The 21199-nt window shown below is 34.0% G+C and overlaps 1 protein-coding gene across 13 annotated transcripts in view; it reads left to right on the top strand.

Moving 5' to 3' along the window:
• Window positions 1–21199, top strand: part of MIPOL1 (mirror-image polydactyly 1) — a 323462-nt gene that overhangs the window by 86130 nt on the left and 216133 nt on the right. For all 13 annotated transcript variants that reach the window (XM_026019075.2, XM_072761454.1, XM_072761451.1 and 10 more), the window contains 3 exons: window positions 344–473; window positions 11570–11603; window positions 11863–12033. In XM_026019075.2, coding sequence (XP_025874860.1) covers window positions 344–473; window positions 11570–11603; window positions 11863–12033 — 335 coding nt within the window. The remainder of the gene's footprint in view (window positions 1–343; window positions 474–11569; window positions 11604–11862; window positions 12034–21199) is intronic.

Consider the following 21199-nt stretch of genomic DNA (forward strand, 5'->3'; position numbering starts at 1 on the left):
GTATCTTGGGGATGCCTGGGTGGCTCAGTGGTTGAGCATCTGCTTTTGGCTCAGGGCATGATCCTAGGGTCGGGATTGAGTCCTGTATTGGGCTCCCCGCGGGGAGCCTGCTTCCCCTCTGCCTATGTCTCTGCCTTCTCTCTCTCTGTCTCTCATGAATAAATAAATAAAATCTTTTAAAATAAAGGTATCTCAGTTTTGCAGTAGCTTTTAAAAGTAATGTTTTTTCAAGTGATTAATACTAATTTAATTTAGTAAAATAATAAAATTGTATTTGCCTTTTATTTTTGTTTAAAGTATGCATTTTGAAATTTCTCTAATTATGGGTTATATATTTTGGTAGCTCTGATTGAAGAAGTATATTTTGCGCAGAAGGAACGTGATGATGCTATTATGTCTCGACTGCGATTAGCCAATGAGGAGAGAGATGAAGCAATTGCACGAGCCAAGCATATGGAAATGTCTCTAAAAGTGTATGTATATGTTTAAAACTATATGTTACTTTCGAGCATTTATAAAGTGCATCTTTATGTGGTGGTTACATATTAAGAAAAATTACTGACTCTTATCTGGTACACCAGTGAATTCTATATTCCCACAGTCTTTCTAAAACTTTTGACATGCAGGATGCCTGGGTGGTTCAGCGGTTGAGTATCTGCCTTCCACCCAGGGTGTGATCCCGGGAGTCCCGGGATCAAGTCCCACATTAGGCTCCCTGCACTTCTCTCTGCCTCTCTGTGTTTCTTATGAATGAATGAATGAATCAATCAATCAATCAATCAAGTCCCGGGATCGAGTCCCACATCAGATTCCCTGCATGGAGTCTGCTTTTCTCTCTGCCTATGTCTCTGCCTCTCTCTGTGTGTCTCTCATGAATGAATGAATGAATGAATGAATGAATGAATGAATGAAATAAATAAATAAATAAAACTTTTGACATGCTGTAGTGGTTTGCATGTCAGGGATAATAGTCACAAAAAAAGGTGAGGGGAATACACAGAATTGTCTGTACAGTTACTTTCTTTACTTCATAACCTATTTTTGATATCCTTACTCTACCTTCCTTTATGATGCCTCTTTTCTTCCCTCTCTTATTACTGCTTTCTTAGTTTATTTAAAGTATGTGGGTTCTTTCACTGTTCTCTGCTTAATATACTCATTTTGATTATTCTCTACTCTTTTATTAGATGTATTATAAACCTTAATGACACTTGAAATAGAGTAGAGCCTGAGAATCTACGTTTTTAACAGGCAACCCAGGTGATTCTGATTTAGTAAATAATGGACCATGCTTTAGATAAACAATGCTCTAGAATTATCCAATTTTAATGTGCCTTCAATCACTTGGGAAATCCTATTAAAATGCTCATTCTCATTCATTGATGATGGAGTGGAGCTTAAGATTCTGTTTTTCTTCAAGCTCCCTGATATTGTAAATGATGCTTGTCTAAGGAGTCAGATTTTGGTAAAGGCTCTAGAGCATCTAGAAATATACCTGTAAGATAGGAACAATGCAGTAATGTAATATTTTATGATGATCCATCAATATACTTATTGAGTGTTTGCTCTGCCCAACATTGTACTAGGCTCCATGAGGGATTACAGTAAAGTACTAATTAAAACATTGTTCATTAGGGAGACAAAAAGTCATTAAATAATTAACATGACAGTGTTCAAGTTGTGATTAGGTAATGTGATTTGTTTTTTTGTTTAGATTAATGGCTTTTTTTTTTTTTTTTTTTTGATGGCTGATAGAGACTCATTCATTATAAGGCATTAAACTTCATGGAATAATAGAAATAAAGAAACCAAAAAAATTTACCTGAATTCCCCAGTGCTTACTCCCAGATAACTATCTTTATCAATAGAGAAACATTATTTCAAACATTTCCTTTGCTTACATAGTTAAATACTGTTATCTACAAGAATGGATGATTGGTGGTTAAATGGATATATTCATAGAATTAATTTGATAAAAATCTCTACATGTTGTTTTATTTGAGAGGCAATATAATGTAGAGGTTAACAGCACAAGATCCAGACATTTGTATTTGAATCTTGGCTCTGTTGCTTCCTAGCTGTATGGCCGTAGACAAACTACTCAGAGTCTCTGGTACTGAGTTTTTTTTGTATACAAAATGGATAAATAATACCTATTTTGTGTAAGCTGTTATGAGGACTAAATGATTTAATATTGAAAAGTTCCTGGCTCGTAGCTAGTGCTTTGTGTTACTTGAATGTGGGAGAAGTAATCAATTGAAATGAAACTAAAAAAATTTTTGAACTTCATGCAAAGTTTTCTTAAAATAAGATATATTGATATATATCTTCATGCAAAGTTTTCTTATAATATATTAATAACCCAAAGATCCTTCAAAATGTAAGAAAAGAGACTGAAAAACATTAAGATGTTGGATCATCAATTCTTTTCAGTTTTTTGGAACATGCAGTGTTTCAATTAAATAGTACCATTTGACTTTCAGCTATGAAATAAGTTTTAAATTCCTTTTTTCCTTTATAAATTCTAGTTTTAAAATCTTTGTATAAGTTATATTAGATTCTGTAGACAAAGCGCCACACCGTTTAATTTTGATTTTATATTTAAAGGATTGAATAATCATTATTGTAATTTTTATCATACATTACATTTTTACACCTGATTTCTTATTTTGGGAAATCCCTGGGTAACCGAATTTCACTTTTGAGGAAGGGCTAAAAGATAGATACTTTATTCTGAGATTTAGCATGCATCAGACTGGCTTTGTGTTATTCTTAAATTGGTTATGAATAAAATTATTGAGTTAAGTATTTTTTATTCTAAATATTTTAATAATGTTACTCTATTTTTTGACATTGAGTTTGACTCAAAAGAAGTCAGGTCACAGGGTTTTTTTTTTCCCCTTTAACTTATATGTGACTTGCTTTGTTTTTTGGTTTTTGGGCTTTTTCTGCCTAGATACCTGAAGGATTCTTTGTTCTTGAAGTAGAACTTAATCATGATATTTGTGTTGATTCTCCTTTAATAACATATTTGGAACTCACACCAAAGGCAGTGACTCACACCTGCCTCTCTAAGGACTATTTGATTCTTCTTTTAGTTCATGGAAATTTTAGATTTGTGAATTTTGTATTCTGTTTGTTAGAAACTCTTATTCTTATGTTGGGGCACTTTGTCTTTATGTATTACCTGTTCAATAATAATTTGAATCCCTCTTTTTTTCTCTGCATTCATTGTGATAATCTCAAGCCTTTTCTTTATATTAGTAATTCCAATTGTTACTATTCCTGTCCCTATTTTTTCTAGTTCATTTATTAAATTTTTATGTATTCATTTGTTGGTTTATGGTTCTCAGCATGTTCCCTTAAGTTTTCAACTTCCCTTTTCAATCATTTTTTTGTTTTGGCATCTTCTCTTTGAACTTTCTTTTATTAAATTCATGTTCTTATTATCTTTTAAAATACCAACCACTGGCAAGAAAAGTTGTTTTCTTTTTCTTTTTTTCAAGATTTTTTTTATTTATTCATGAGAGACAGAGAGAGGCAGAGACATAGGCAGAGGGAGAAGCAGGCTCTTTGCAGGGAGCCCAATGTGGGACTCGATCCTGGATCCTGGGATCATGCCCTGAGCTGAAGGCAGAAGCTTAACCGCTGAGCTCAGGTGTCCCAAGGGATTGCTTTTGGACACCTTTCCCATATAGTCCCCTTGGCAGTGGGGTAGAGGTGATAGAGGTTGGGAAGATCTACCTGGCCTGTATACCCCTTCTTTCGGAGGTTCTGTGCTCTACCTTAGGGATTTTGTTTGGTGTCTTGCAGTGCATCACGGGCTTACTCTACCTATTCTTATGTACATCCAGATTCCATGGAGTATTACTTTTGGGCTTTTATTTGTTCCACCAGTGTAGTGGAAAATGGCCCTGCCTGATGCTTCATGCTTCCTTTGTAAAGATTCTTCAGTAATACAGGCTTCTTCTGTTTGGGAAGGATTTTACTTTTCTCTGGGCTATCTATGCAACTAATTAGTCTCTCAGGTTATTTCCAAGCTGTGCTGTATTAGTGAAAAATTCTTAGGTTAGTGAGCTCATTGTCTTTTCTCCATACCTGTTTTTATGGGTAAAAGGAAACGTTAAGTGAACCCGGCCAAAATCATTTCTCTACCCTACTTCTAAAAATTACTATGTGATGTCCTGTTTCCTTCACTATTTGACTAATTTTTTATCTTCTGTTCATATGGCAAATTTCTGTGTTTCAGATTTCACTCCACTGTCTTTACTTAGACTTCCTTTTTTTTTCCCAATAAACTTATTTTAGAATACTTTTAGATTACAGAAAACTTGCAAAGATAGTTCAAGGAGTTTCCATATAGCCATCTTCCAGTTTTCCTTTTTGTTAACAGCTTACATTATTATGGTACGTACATTACAGGAGAGAAAGCAACATTGATACATTATTATTAACTAAACCCCATACTAATTAGATTTCACTAATTTTTCTCATGTCCTTTTATGTTCCAAGATCCCATCTAGGATCTCATATTAATTTAGTTGCTATGTCTCCTTTGCCTACTCTAGTCATATTTTCTCAGACTTCCCTTGTTTTTGATGACTTTGACAAGTTTCAAGAGTATTGGTCAGGCATTTTATAGAATGTTATTCAATTTGGGCTTTTCTGAATTTTTTTCATGGTTACATTGAGGTATTGGTTTTTTGACACAAGGAGTACAGGACCTCTAGTGCCATTTTCATCATATTATTTCAACATTATGCTATCAGCATGACTCAACACCAGTGATGTTAATCTTGATCACCTAGCCAAGGTAATGCTTGCCGTGTTTCTCCACTATAAAGTTACTACCAACATACCCCTTTCATATTTCTTGAAGCAGATTACTTAAGTGCAGCCCATACTCAGAGGTGGGGGCTGAGAGGTTAATTGAGCTCTCCTTCCTCAGGGACAATATCTACATAAATTAGTTCTAATTTTTTAGTATAGGAGATATATCTTTTCTCTTTCATTTATTTGTTTATGTTAGTATAGATTCATTGATAATCATTTAATACCTTGGATTATAATCTAATCCTGAGTTACTTATTTTGTTTCTGGAAGTGTTCCAGCTTGGCCATTGGAAACTCTTTCAATTGGGCTCCATATCCCTTTGACATGTCCCCATCCTTTTAATTTTTAAACACTTTTCTTACTTTTTTGTTACCACAGAATGCCCCTATACATCTTTGGGATGTATAGGAATGTACCTCACCCATAGTATCAGCCATTCCTCAAAGGGCTGTGATTCCTCTTTTTGGGAAATGATATTAGAAACCAAGATCTGGATGCTGGGTGTGCTCGTTGTTATTTGATGTGACTACTTCTAGGCCCAGTCAACAGAAAAAGCCAGAAAATATATGTATGTATATATATATGTGTGTGTGTGTGTGTATATATATATATATATATATATATATATATATATATATTTGTATATGTATACTGATATATATATTTGTTTTTTTTCCTACTTTTTGATGATTTTGAGTAAAGTTGCTATAAGCATTTGCATACATGTTTTTGTGGATACGTTTTCAAATCAAATGGCTAAACCTAGTAACATAATTCCAAAGGCCTGTGTTTAATTTGTGTTAACGTTAGAAGGAACTGCCAAACTCTCTTCCAGAGTGGCTGTACTATACCATTTTGCATTCCTATCAGCAGTGAATGTTTTTTGATCTCTTACTGGTGTATTTAGCAGAACATAAGTTTTAAATATTGATGAAATTCAATTTATTGATTTTTTTTCTTTCATGGTTTGTACTTTTGGTATTGAATCTAAAACTCATTGCTTTATATAAGGGGACACAGGGTTTTTTTTAAATCTTTTGTTTTCTTCTAGAAGTTATAAGTTTCATGTTTTACATTCAGATCTGTGATTTATTTTGAGGAATTTTTGTGTAAATTTTGTGTAAGGAGTTCATTTTTGTGGAAGTGTTTAGGGTTTTTTTGGTTTTTTGCATATGAACATTCATTAATTCCAGTATCATTTGTTGAAAAGGCCATCATTTCCCTGTTAAATTTCCTTGGCACTTTTGTCAAGAATCAGTTGATTATATTAGTGTAGATTAATTTCTGGACCTTATTTTCTGTTCCATTGATCTGTGTGTCTATTCCTTTGCCAATACCACATTGAATCTTTATAGTGTCTGAAGTCTGAGAATGTTAACCTTGTAATTTTCCTCTTTTATCGTAGAATTGTTTTCGCTATCCTAGTACCTTTGCTTTTCCATATGCGTTTCAAAATGAGTTTCTTTATATCTACAGAAACACTTGCCAGTGCCAAATTTTTTTAAACATAACTTTTAAAGATAGATGTCTCTTTTGTTTCAGTAATACTTTCATTATAACTATAACTCTTCTTTGGGAGATTTGCAAGTACTGTTACATTCAATTTATTAGCTGCTGCACAGTGCTGTATTTATAAGTACTTCATGACTATAAATCTTGTTACATAGGTTGATTACCAATTTTATTTATGAAATTTGCTTCTAAATAGATTTTTTTAATCGTTTCACAAATCAAAAAAACACCCCAAAGATAACAAATTACCTTTTCATACAATATCACAACTCCTCAAGGTAGATAATGTTTGTGCTTTATGGGTGGAAAAAGCTTTCAGTGGTTGACTACTTGCCCAAAGAGTCCACATTGTAGGACTTACCTATCTCTGGCTTACATAGGCAACTCTAAGCTACCGTATCCCAAATGACACTTATTAATTCATTTTTAAAACCTTATTCTTCGTTGATCCCTAGGCCCAGTCAGTGGCATAACCATCTGCCCACATATCCAAATCAAAACTGCTTCCTCAGAGCCTCTATTAATTTTGTTTCTTAGTTTTGTTCATTCTGTCTCTTTAATTGTTAGCTCTAAATTGAGCCTATTTTTTTTACCTTCCATTGTCTACTTTAATTTGTACATGTATTTGTTACTATTTTTTATTACAAAATATTAAAATTAGGGTACCTTGAAGCAGACCCTTTTTCATTTTGTTCTTTGTAGCATTTATATTAGGGGAAAAAAGAAAAATACTCAATCCCAAGCGTTTTCTTTTAGTTATTTAGTCCATTCAATAAATACTTACTGACTATGTCCTAAATGTCAGGTTACTCGGAACACAGCATTATGGCCCCAGCTTAGTTAAAAAGATAGACATTAGATAAATAATTATATAAATACTTAAAATAATATTTTTTGTTTTTTTTTAATATTTAAAATAATATTAATTGATATGAGTAATTATTGGTTCTTAGGAACACTTTGTAGTCAGCTCCTACAGAGACTATTATTCTTTTATAGTCTACAGGTGCAAGTTGGGGAGATAGGGAAAAATCATAATAAGAAGGAAGAAAAACAACTTTAAAAGAATAATATGTCCCCATAGTTTTAAATATCACTGTGGATGTTCTTTTTTTACTCAATTGAGGTCTATTGGTTCTGAACTTTCAATACTGCATGTAGATGAATTCCTTATTGAGGTAGAACCAATTTATAATGGAGCTTTGCTTGACTAAAAGGCATTTTTGGAGGCCCTGAGTTACAGGTTGAAATAATACACATTATTTCACATTTCTTTTTGTTTTAGTTCCTTACTGCTTGCTTCCTGTAACCTCTAAATTCCTTCTGTCATTTTCCTTTCATCTTTGCCATTTCTGATCTGCATCTTTTTGTGATGTCTGTTTTGTCTTATATTCTGCCACTTGTGCCTTCCCTACCCTTTGAATCTTCAATGCTTTTTTTCTTTTTCACTTTTATCCAGAACTAGGAAAAAAGTAAAAAGGATTCAAGTTAAAATGACTAAAATTTACTTTCTAATATAGACATGTTTGTGTAAGTATATTCCAACTTTTGAGATCATGATATTCAATCTCTTCAGTTTTTTTTAACATACTAAGGTGGCACTGTATAAAAATGAAAGAGAATAAAAAGCAATTCGGAGTTTTTTTGATTAGCTGATCACTCGTTCCTCTTATCATCTGAGGTCAAAGTTTAGCTGCTTCCCATTGAATAAGGTGAATGACTATAGGTTCAGAAAGAAAAGACATGATATTGACTGATCTAGGGATAAATCAAGAAATGTGACATTTCATGCATAGGTCTTTTCACTTAGAGTGCAAGGGTGTCAGTCAGAATATTCACAGTATAGGAAATCAATCGAAACTTGAGCCCATGGACATTTACTTCAGCAAAATTCTTACTAATTATCATGACTATGTCTAGTTAGACTGTTATAGGCATAATTTAGTCTTTGAAAGGTTGAGATTCTTTTGTATAATTATAAATCTCCTATTAATGTTATATAATTTATAGTTTGTCAGCTGTATTTCATATAATATCAACTATTACTTTAAGTCTTTATTAAACCAGTAAAGCTTTATGTGTTATACATGCTGCTAGTAAATCTTAAAACCCTAACATTTTATATAATAAATAAAAAGGCTGGTAAACTGTTTCAAATTGTCTTTTTTCTAAAAATAGGTTGTCCTATTTTTATGTTTTCTTAATACTGTAAGTAATGTACTCATAGACTGAATTTTATTTTCTGAAATCCACTTTTTTGGGTGATTAGTCTTTAACTGGATATTAAACAATCCAACTCAGAAAAATATGTCATATTGGCACTTCCCGTGTTTTAACGTTGAAGATCTGGTCTCATTTTTCAGTGCTCTGTATCAGGGATGTGCACAGTAAGAACCTATGGTGCACATCCATCCTGCCATTCAAGTTTTATTGGAGTACAGCCACACCTATTCATTTACATATTTTTGGATGCTTTTATATTACAAAGGCAGCGTTTAGTAGCTGCAACAAAGAATATACAGCAATGTCTAAAATACGGTATGACCCTTTACAGAAAGTTTGCTGATATCTACCATAAATAATCTAGTTGAGACTCATTTATGATGTAATTAATCTTTGATATCTATGACAAGTACTTCCTGAAACCTTTGAAGAAATACAAATTGGAAAATAGAAATATTAGCCTTTTCTCTTTCCAGATTCATGTTTATATTGAAAGTTGTTTATATGTAATTTTTGAAATCAGATTAACCATTTGCTCATTTTCATTAATGTTTTAGTTTTAATGACCATTTATCACTTAACAAAGGATAATCATAGAACAGAATCGAGATCAATTATAAAGGATAATAAAGCAAAATTGAGATCCAAATAAATGCTAAGTGATTAACTTAAACCTCATGCTTTTGCATGTCAGACCTGGCACACCTACCAAAACATGATTCAAATTCACTCATCAGCAAAATGATAAATCCCTCTACATTTTGTACTTCTAAGGGCAATCATATACATTATTTATAGCTGTAATGCTAAATTCATGTGGAAAGGACTTAGTATAACCTTTGATAAGAAAATTTTATTTTCATTTTTAAAAACTTGTTAGGGAAGTGTAATATTAGACTAAATACAACTATCTTTAACTGTTTCCTCTTGAAAGATGTTAATTTAAAACATTCAGATTTCATTTGTTTCTCCTTAAAGTAATAATTCTTCACCTTGCAATGCCTAAAAAAAATCCTATGAGTATCACATAGAAATTGCATGCACTCTGTTGTGTTGATTGTTTTGAATTACAAATTAGGTAACTTGCCTACACTGTTATTTTCTTCTTTATCATATATAGTTCTTTGGAACAAAAGAAGGAGATTTATATATCACCTTGGAATCTAAACTTTGTGCTTTTACAAAAGTTCTGAGTAATCTACTAATCTGAATGTTTAATTTTCATTTATCTTTTCATTTTAAATTATTCAGTTTAATAAATTAATGAAATTTATAGGAATTTAAATTGAATCTTCTTTGCAAACTGCTGTAATTAGCTCTTAGTCTGATTTCATCTAAATGGACAACATTAAGGTATTTCTTATTACATATGGCTTCCTTAAAAATGATCTTTTGCCAGCCAGTAACTGATAGTTAAATGCTACTGATGTTTTTCAAGTACTTTTACGTGATCAGAAGTAAGCGTAAGAATTTTGTTATCTTATCCTTTTCACTGTGTATTTTAATTGATTAAAACAGAAATGATCATCATAGTTTTTGTAGAACAAACTTTTATGAAGCAAGATATTTGAAAACTTGATTTATTTTGGTAAAGATAACAAAATTCTTATCTTCTTATCTATCTTTGATAAGATAACAAAATTCTTACGCTTACTTCTGATCACGTAAAAGTACTTGAAAAACATCAGTAGCATTTAACTATCAGTTACTGGCTGGCAAAAGATCATTTTTAAGGAAGCCATATGTAATAAGAAATACCTTAATGTTGTCCATTTAGATGAAATCAGAAATGTAAATCCAAGTGGACATTACTAGTTTGAGATATATGAACTATATATAATTCACAAGTACTATATCATCCTGTTTATTTATACCATGTAAATATGTGTAGAGATTTTTGATCTATATTTTTTTTCCTATTAAAAGTGCAATGTTCTAAATTTCTCTCAATGTAGCAATTCCATTGAGCTGTGGAGTTTGGAACAATTTTGTAATCCATTAAGTTTCTCTGTGTTTTCCAAGTATCCTTTTTTCGTGATAAATGTTAAATTGTAGGAGCCCAGATTTATGGAGTGGGAGAGGGGAGAATGTGAGAAATGGGGTGGGAGAGGGGAGAATGTGAGAAAATCGGAACTTATATATCTAAACTTTTGAATACAATTTTAAACTAATGGAGCCATTTCTAAAATCTACATCGTTTTACTAATATCCATTACATATTTTCATTTAATTACCAAATTTAATGGTTGCCTAAATTATGTTGTAGACATTTTCTAAGATATGTCATTTAGAGCTTCTTTACCTTCATGTATTTGTTCAGTTTACCAACATCAAAAAACATTTCAGTTAGCCCTATGACTCTTCTAAGATAAAAATGCATTCATGAAACAAGTTTAATTTCTTAGTCTTTAAATTGAATAATTCTATATATGTAACGAAAAAGAAAATAACATTAGTCAGCTAAAAATGTGGTCCAGTTTTGGCCAGCCTTTCTATATGGTGTATTTGTTTTAACAAATAGCAGCAGGAGATTTTCAGTTCAAATTTAGTGGTCATTATTTGTCTTTGCTTTTGAGGGAGCATAGTTAAACTTTGTAATAAAAATACTTGCCTTGTTTTATTTGTGATGAAGTCCAAAAAACTGGAGGAAATACAGTTTTTGGTAAGAATTGAAAGTCCAGGAATAAATATAATGATGAGAAGTAGTGCTTCTATCACTAGGGAACTTTCCTCATCTAAGCACATATGAACAATTGATCCTTGTAGTCATATATAGCAGTAAACATTAATAACTTAACAGTCTGAAGTCAGTGCAGAAGATATGGAGCATTATTGAAAGATGGAGTCGAGCAGGTGGCACTTTAATATGTTCAGTGTCATGGTTGACTCTAAAGACTAGTCGAATGAAATTACTTGAGGTTCTAAAGATTTAAAAAGCGAACTCATTTTGCTGCACTAAGGAAATGCTACTGATCAGGCTTTCTGTGTCCCTTTTTTCTAGGCTAGAAAATATTAACCCTGAAGAAAATGACATGGTAAGCCATTCTCTGAGGAGATTTCTTGATGTCAGTCTTATATCTTAGAGGCTTAAGTTCAATTGAGTGGGTTTCAAGAACTAAGATGTGGGAAAAAGAAGAATTGACACACTAATAATGTACATCTTTGCTGCAATATGAAAATTCAATAACTTCACTCAGTCAATTTACAATTCACATGTGCCTATTAATTAAAACCCTATATTAAATAAAATATATTAAAACTTCATGTCTGACTAACATATAATGGTGTTGGTAGACATTACAGGAATTACTGAACAGAATAAACAATGCAGACACAGGAATAGCTATTCAGAGGAATGGAGCTGTAATTGTGGATAGAATCTACAAGACCAAGGAATGTAAAAAGAGAATAACTGCAGAAGAAATGAATGCAGTGATAGAAGAGCGGGATGCTGCTTTGTCTCAGGTAACTGCATGGATCCGTAAAAGCATTTTCCCCCATTTCTTTTCTATTAAAAAATGACTTTTCCCCCACATAGTCTTAATTCAAATTAGTTTTTAGCATATGATTAATAGCACAATGATTAGATATGGTAAAATAGTCACAAATTTTGTTAGACCATTCTTCAAATACATGCATCCTCATTTCTTAATGAAACTGTTAGGTTATTATAAAAATTTAGTTATATCCAAAAAAAAGAATTTAGTTATATTCTTTAAAGTAATCACTTTTATATGAGATATCTTACTTGAGTCGCAGTTTTGTGAGGGCTGAGATTATGTCTTTATTATTGTTTTATTCCCAGTGCCTAATTCAGTGCCTTTTAGTAAACATTGATAAATGAACCAAATTATTAGTGTATTCTCTTCTGAACAGTACTTACACCTTCCTGCTCTAACTGAATCCTGATTACTTCCCTGAGGATGCTGCTTCTACTGCAGTCCTTTCAAGTAGTGATTGTATTCCCTCCCACAGCACTAATACGAGTGGGCTAGAGGCTTGTTCCTCCGCATTAAGTGTTTTTTACATCACTGTTCCTTTTTCCTCTCTAAACACCTCTAGCTTTGAAGCTCATGCATCAGATTGTACCACCCACTAGGCACTCCTGTTACAGTCCTATACACACTCCCGTGTTGCTTCCCTTATTTCATGAAGATCTTAGGATCTATTTCACTGTTTCTTTAGCCCACTCTTGTGGTTTTGAATTATGAAAAACATAATTCTTGGTGATTTAAATATCTATACAGATGATTCTTCCACTCTTCTGGCCTCTCATCTTGAATTTCTCTCTCATCATCACATGTTCTGCTGTTGGTGTTCCACCCTATGGTGATATCCTATTCCTGACCAGCACTTACTATCTTTCCAGCACACTTAGCTCCAGAATTCTGACTTGCAAATTTTCAACTTCTCTGGCACCTATTTCTATTAATTTTACCACTTATTTACCTATTCCCTCAGGCCATCCGATGTTCCCACTTCCATTTTCACCTAGCTTAGATTCCAGTTATCACTAATTTACATATAATATATCAGTTCTCTTGGCTTTTTGTCCTACTCACCTAGCAAAAACTAAGCTTTATAAATTTAACTTTCTGCCTGTTCTGCACCTTCGGAGCTTTACATGGCAGAACAATATCACACAGATTTGCCAGCTAACCCTTAAATTCATGACCAAAAATAATAATAATAATAATAATAATAAAATAAAATAAAATAAAAAATTCCTGACCATTGTCTTTAAGTAGGCCTATAGTGTTGCCCAGCTATTTTCTGGCCTTTTGTTAGTCCATTCAACTCTCCCCTTTAAAGGACTATTTTATCTCCCTTCTTTCTCCTTAAATACCCAACCTCTCCTCTCCAATATAAAAAAGAACTTCTGTGGGCAGCCTGGGTGGCTCAGCGGTTTAGCGCGTCTTCACCCCAGGGCTGGATCCTGGAGACCCAGGATTGAGTCCCGCGTCAGGCTCCCTGCGTGGAGCCTGCTTCTCCCTCTGCCTGTGTCTCTGCCACTCTCTCTCCCTCTCTGTGTCTGTCATGAATAAATAAATAAAATATTTTTTAAAAAATATAAATAAATAAAAAAATAAAAAAGAACTTCTGCTTTTCCCACACCATTTCATCCACCAGGCTACCTGCATTTGTACCCTTGTACTCTGCCTTTTGTATTGTATTTATTACTTAGTACACACCCTTGTTTAAGGACAACGAATTTCTGTACTAGTTCTTGTCTTTTCTTGCTTGCTTAACATGATCACTTAAATCATTTGCCCTTTTTCTCTCCTACTTCATAAAATGTTTCCTAGTGGTTCCTTTTATCTAAAATGCTTTACTGGGATCCCTGGGTGGTGCAGCGGTTTAGTGCCTGCCTTTGGCCCAGGGCGCGATCCTGGAGACCCGGGATCGAGTCCCACATCGGGCTCCCGGTGCATGGAGCCTGCTTCTCCCTCTGCCTGTGTCTCTGCCTCTCTCTCTCTCTCTTTCTGTGTGTGACTATCATAAATAAATAAAAATTAAAAAAATAAAATAAAATAAAATGCTTTACTATCTCCCATGGAGACTGGATAGAAGTTTTGGTAAGGCGTGGTATACTTGTAGCTCAGCCTGGTACTTTTGGTAAGGCTTCCCAAACAGCTGATACTCAGTAGGACCCTATTCCTGGCAAAGCTCATACTCCAGTGTTTATGACCTCAGCGTTGTAAGACTGTGGAAAACTCCATTAGGCTTTTCAGTGTTAGGGCTTAGCTTTTTCATTTCAAGCCCTTACAGGTTTGGGATTTATCAAATGATTTGAGGCAGAAACAAGTCTCAAATCTCCAGTTTTTTTCACTTCAACCCTGTGCAACTCCCAAAAGCTTCAATGATTTCTCTGTGCTCCAATATGAGCCCTCTGTGTAGTCAAAGCCTGGCTTCCCAGCCCCTTTCCCAGACCTGGAATCTTTAACCTAAGGGGCAAAATAATTGCTGCAGATCTGCAAACCACTCTCTTAAGAATCTTAGCCACTCAAGTCATTCTTGGACCTGTGGCCTTCTGAGATCTCTAAACTGGATTTTTAAATTTCTTGTTTTTTGGCTGGAGCACTGTTTTGCCACAAATGATTTCATCCTATCTGGATGTGGAGAACTGACACTTACCCTCAAGGTAGATTTGGAAAAAGTCCAGAAATTTCTAAAATGAGCAACCTTTTTTACCATGTTGTGACCTACCAGCAGTATGCAATCTTGAGTCATTCAGTATATAGTTGAAGAGATAACCAAAACTGTTTTTAGTGCTTGGAAACAATTATAGTGTGAACTCAAACATATGATTTTTTTAATTATTCTTTTTCTTAACAAAATAAACACATAGAGCATAATTAAATATTGACTTCTACCTATTCCTTCTTTTTCTCTTTCCTTTGCCCCCTGCCTTTACGTAAAGATAAAGAAATCAACTTTGGGCAATATTTTGTTTATAATTGGGCATGTCTTTGTTTATAAATAGATATTATCCATCATTGCAGTATATTTATATTTATCCATTAATACATTTATTATGTTTTATGAAGAAGTAGTGGTTTATTTTAATTATTTAAATGTGCATAGTTTTCAAGCTCTCTGGCCTAAATAGTATTCATTTTAATTTTGATGTCATAATCATTTTGAAAATGAACTTTTGAATTACTGTTTATAATTCTGAATGGAAACTTTTTTTCCTCAATTTTTTAAAATAAACTTTTTATTTTGGCACAGTTTTAGATTTGTAGGAATGTTTCAAAGGTAGTACAGTATGGAGTTCCCATATACCTTGGACCTAGTTTTGGTTTGCCCTGCTTTTGCCATTGCTCATTACTGTGGTAAGTTTGTCAAAATTAAGAAACCCACATTGGTAGATTACTGTTAACTCCAGACATTATTCAAATTTTACCAGTTTCTTATTAAAGTCCTGTTCAAGATTCAATCTAAAGTACCACATTTCATTTAGTTGTCAGATCTCTCCAGCCTCCTCTGGTCTGTAACAACTTAGTACTCCTTTTTCTTTTTTTTTTTTTTTTAATGAAGACCTTGACGGTTTTGAGGATATTTGCCAGATATTCTGTGGAATGTCTCTGATTTTGGATTTATCTGATGATTTTCTTATGATTAGGCTAAGATTTTGAGTTTTTGGAAAGAATTCCACAGAAATTTGACCTTCATTTTATTTTATTTACTATTTCTTAAAGATTTTATTTATTTATTCATGAGAGACAGAGAGAGAGAGACAGAGACACAGGCAGAGGGAGAAGCAGGCTCCATGCAGTCCCCAATCCAGGACTTGATACTAGGGCCCCAGGATCATGCCCCGAGCTGAAGGCAGATGCTCAATCGCTGAGCCACCAGGTGCCCCTGACCTTAATTTTAGAGCTGTTATTTGTCATCAGATAGTTTCTAATTATACTATATCTTTTGTGTATGCCACGGTTACCTTAGTCCAATTCTTTGTAGCTATTAGAAATCTTTGGATTTAGTGAGAATTTTTTGATTTTGATATATTTGCTGATTTATTTTGTTTCTCAAATCAAGTTAAAATTTATTTACTTGAACCTGGCCTTGCTAAAATCTTATCTTTTTCTGATGAATCCTAATATTCTTTTTATTCAAATTCTTCTCTCATAGCTTTTCTATCTCAGGCTGAGAAATGAGCACCTTAAATCTTCTATGGGATGAATTAAAATTTTTGTAATTAGCATTTGTTTGATTAAAGAATTGTCTTACCAACATCTTTCATTCTTATCATTTTTTGGCCCATTAATGCTTATATAGTTTATTTAAATTACAGAACTTGTTGGTATTGTGGGATAATGCTAGAAACTTCCATTTCTTCACTAATTTTTCTGGGATCTTAAGTTTCATAGAACCCTAGAAGCTATCTAGTTAAACTACCCAAAAAATTGAGGAATCTTATCCATGACTAATTTTCAACTTAGTCAAGTATCCATTTCCTCTCAGTGTTTTACTTTTGGTTCTTATATTGGCCTCAGAACATTGAGTGATAAATTATATTACATCAGATATATTTTAATGTTTACATAAGCAATAATGTCCTAATTCGTATAGCTAATCTTCGAGGCACAAGTGGATCCAGGCCAGATACCAGTAAGCAACAGAAGAATAAAACTGGTCGGGATTGGCAATTCATTAGCTTTGAGACGTGTCTTTATTATAAGCTACAGTAATTCAGATAATCATTTGTATTAGTTTGGGTTCTCCAGGAAAATAGAACCAATAAGATATATATAAACAGATTTGCTATAAAGAATTGGCTCATGTGTTTATAGAAGCTGAGGAGTTCAAGATCTTTGGTCAGTAAGCTAGCTACCTAGGAGAACTAATGGTATAGTCCAGTCTGAGTCTGAAGGCCTGAGAAAACAGAAGAACTGATGATGTAAGTTCTAGTCCAAGTCCAAGTCTGAAAGTTAGAGAAAACCAATGTCTCAGTTTAAAGACAGAAGTAATTCTTACTCAATCTTTTATTCTGTTTAGGCCTCCAAATGGATTGAATGGGGCAGCCCACATTGGGGAGAGCAGTCCATTTTGTTCAGTCCGCAGATTCACATGTAATTCCATCCAGAAATATCCACACAGACACACCCAGAAGTAATGTTTAATCAAATATCTTGACCCTGTTGCCTAGTCAAGTTTTCACATAAAATAACAATTATACCCTTCCTAGGAGTTACAGCTAAATTAGGCTAGTATAGGCCAATTTTTGGTTTCCAAGAATAGGCATAAATATGGGCAGGGCCTAGTGACAGGAAGCTAGACCTCATTGGTACTTGTAGTTGGTAGGATAATATTGCAGAGATTTTCATTGATTGGAACCCAGCTGGTACCTGGTACATAGATGAGGGGCCCAGTCCTGAGAATTGAATAAATTAAGCATAGGTATGGAGGTTGGGAAATGGACTTTAGCCAGATGAGCCAGGGGCATTGATAAAATATATTCAAAACACCAAAGCAAAGAATTTGTCATAAAGACTTAGAGTATAGCAAGGATGAAGATTGAAAGTGGTAATTTCTCTATGTGCATGGGTGTTTATAATCAACTCCAGGCATAATGGATAATATTCTATAGATCTTGAACTTATTTCACTTTTACCTGCTGATAAGAATTGAATTTTGTGTTGCCAGGCTTGATCAAAGTTAGTTTATGAACTATGTGAAAAGGAGCTTGCAAGGTAAAAACTTTTAGGGTTGGAGCATAGGGAGGCAAAAGCATTAGTAGTACTGTTTTCTCTCTCCCAGATTAAACATCTCAACATCCTTTGTCCTTTCCCTGGGTTTCCTTTTCTTTGTTGTCTTCTATCAAGGCTGAATTAGTGATCTGAACTTTTATAACCTGAGCATCATGTAGACAATCTTAAGTCACCATTGTTTTCGGAAATGAGTCATTACAAATGTCTAAAATCAATAACAACTCTTTTAATTTGTCACCATTGTTTATTGTTTTTGTTGAAAATATTTCTAAAACATTTATGTGCCTCCTTTAATATACTTAACACACTTTTTTTTTAATCATCTAGTTACCTCATTTTTATCAAATGCTATAATGAAAAGTAAGATCTTGAAGTCCTTCAGTTCCAAAATTGACAAATATAAAAAGCATGGAGGGACTAAAGGGTAATCATTAGGATAATTAAAGAAACATAGCTTATTGTTTCATTAGTGAGATTCCTTCTTCTCTATAGCCTGTAAGCTATTCGAAGCACTAAGCTACAGCTCCAGCAGAATGAAAAATAAACCAAATAAAAGGAAGACATGAATCAATCCAGTAATACAATGAAGAAAATTCTCGGGAGACAGCTGACCAATGTACAGAAAGTATAACTGGTCTCTTGTTTTATGACTCTTTCTGCCTTCCTATTAATAAGATATAATAAAAAATGGAGGCTCTGTTAGGATAAATGAGGCAGAAGAAAGAATCAGTGATATAGAATACAAAATCATGGAGAATAAGGAAGCTGAGAAAAAGATAACTACTGGATCACAAGGGGAGAATTTGAGAGATAAGTGATACCATAAGGTGAAACAATATTAGAATAATTGGGATCCCAGAAGAAGAGGAACAAGAGAGGGGGGTAGAAGGTATATTGGAGCAAATTAGAGCAGACAACTTCCCTAATCTGGGGAAGGAAACAGGCATCCAAGTTCAGGAGGCACAGAGCACCCCCCTCAAAATAAACTTTATTTATTTATTTTTTTAATTTTTATTTATTTATGATAGTCACAGAGAGATAGAGAGAGAAGCAGAGACACAGGCAGAGGGAGAAGCAGGCTCCATGCACCGGGACCCCGACGTGGGATTCGATCCCGGGTCTCCAGGATCGCGCCCTGGGCCAAAGGCAGGTGCCAAACCGCTGCGCCACCCAGGGATCCCCACCCCCCTCAAAATAAATAAAAATAGGTCCACATCCTGTCCTATCATAGTGAAACTTGTAAATCTCAGACAAAGAGAAAATCCTGAAAGCAGCTCGGGACAAGAGGTTCATAACTTACTAGGGTAGAAACATTAGACTGGCAGTAGACCTATCCACAGAGACCTGGCAGGCCAGAAAGGACTGGCATAATATATTCAGGATGTTAAATGAGAAAAATATATAGCCAAGAATACTTTATCCAACTAGGATATCATTCAAAATAGAAGGAGAAAGCTTCCAGGACAAATAGAAACTAAAGAATTTATGAATATCAAACCAGACTTACAAGTAGTATTAAAAGGGATCCTTTAAGCGAAGAGACAGCTCAGAAGTAACACAGACCAGAGAGGAACAGAGACAATATACAGAAACCGTGACTTTACAGATAATACAGTGGCACTTAAATTCATATATTTTAATAATTACTCTGAATGTAAATGAGATAAATGCCCCAATCAAAAGACATAGGGTATCACATTGGATAAAAAAAGCAAGATCCGTGGATATACTGTCTACAAGAGACTCATTTTAGACCCAAATACATCTCCAGATTGAAAGTGGGAGGATGGAGAATCATTTATCATGCTAATGGACATCAAAAGAAAGCTGAGGTGACAATCTTTATATCAGACAAACTAGATCTTAAACCAAAGACTAGTAAGAGATGAGGAAGAACACTATATTGTTATTAAAGGGCCTATCCAACAAGAACATCTAACAATTGTAAATATTTATGCCCCTAACATGACTCTTTTTGTCTTCAGTTAAGCATGTTTCCCCTCACTGGAACATGCCTTCTCTCCTAATGTTGCTCACTTATCTATTTGAAGTAGACCACTACTTCAAAGCTAATTTAAATATTTCTTTCATAAAGATTTTTCACATGTAGCAATATGATAAATATCTGCTTTGTGCCTACATCCCACTTTGTATCCTGTTAACAGTACTTGTCACACTGCATTATGCTGCTTTATCTACCAGCATGAAGATAACTATTTGTCTTTATATGTTTCTGTCATGGCTTTATCCTTAGGACAGTGCAGGCACCACATGTATGTTTGTTTAATTAATGAACTGATGAGCTGAGCTATTTTAATACAGAACTAAAAGAATTTAGTGAAGTATTATTCATTCATCTACATTTTATTGCATACCTAGTATGTGCCATGTGTTGGGAACTCAGCAATTTCAAATAGAAGGTTCTTTCTTTTACAGGATTTATAATTTAGTATGTGAATGTATAGGTAGTGAACAAACTAAAGAGTAAAATATTTTTCAGATAGTAATGTGATGAAAATAAAAAGATAGTGGAGAGTGACTACATTGGTAGTAAGATTGTTACTATAAATAGGTTGATCAAGACAGGCCTCTTTGTCAACATGAATAGTTGATCTCAGACTTGAAAGAGGAGGAAGATCTAGCCATGCAAAGAACCATGGAAAGAGTGTCCCATCAGAAAATAATAGGTCAGTAGTGCCCTGTGAGAGAGAGAACAAGTTTAGTGTGCTTAAGTCACTAATATGAACACACCAGACTTACATGTAATTGAGTACAATGAGCAAAGGAAAATAGTAGCAAGTGATGAGGTAGAGAGATAGGCAGCAGAGAAATCTATAAAGTCTTGTAGGCCATGGTAAGGAGTACGAATTGTATCTAAATGCAGAAGATACTGAAAGAAAAAGGCTGTTGTTGTAGTCCATGCAAAAGATGAAAGTGATGATGGCACAAAGGAATAAGTGTGGATTTAGAGAGGTGGACAGTAGGGAATACTTCAGCAGTACAGTAAATAGAACTTGTAGGCAGATTGGTTTTGGACAGAAGGGAGTGGGAAGAATTAAAGCTGACTCCAATATATGGGGCTTAGAGACTGTAGATATTTGCTCCATTTATTATGATGGGCAAGTTTTGGGGAAGAGATCGACATATTTTCGAAGGGAAATTACATTGTCTCAGAGATCTATTTGAGATGATTCCTAAAACTCACATGGAGATATTGAGCAGGCATTTGACTCTTGCAGCCATCAGCATGTACATAATTAAAGCTTTGGACTAGATAAAACAGAGGAAAGACCATTGAGAAAGAACAGGGCCTGGGACCAAGCTCTGTGATGTGCCAACATTTAGCAGTTGGCCAGAGTAGAAGGGTCCCACTTAGGAGACTGGAAAGGATGGTGAATGATGTCAGACACTAAAGA

Source organism: Vulpes vulpes, chromosome 6 (genome assembly GCF_048418805.1).
Source record: "Vulpes vulpes isolate BD-2025 chromosome 6, VulVul3, whole genome shotgun sequence".
NCBI lineage: Eukaryota > Metazoa > Chordata > Mammalia > Carnivora > Canidae > Vulpes > Vulpes vulpes.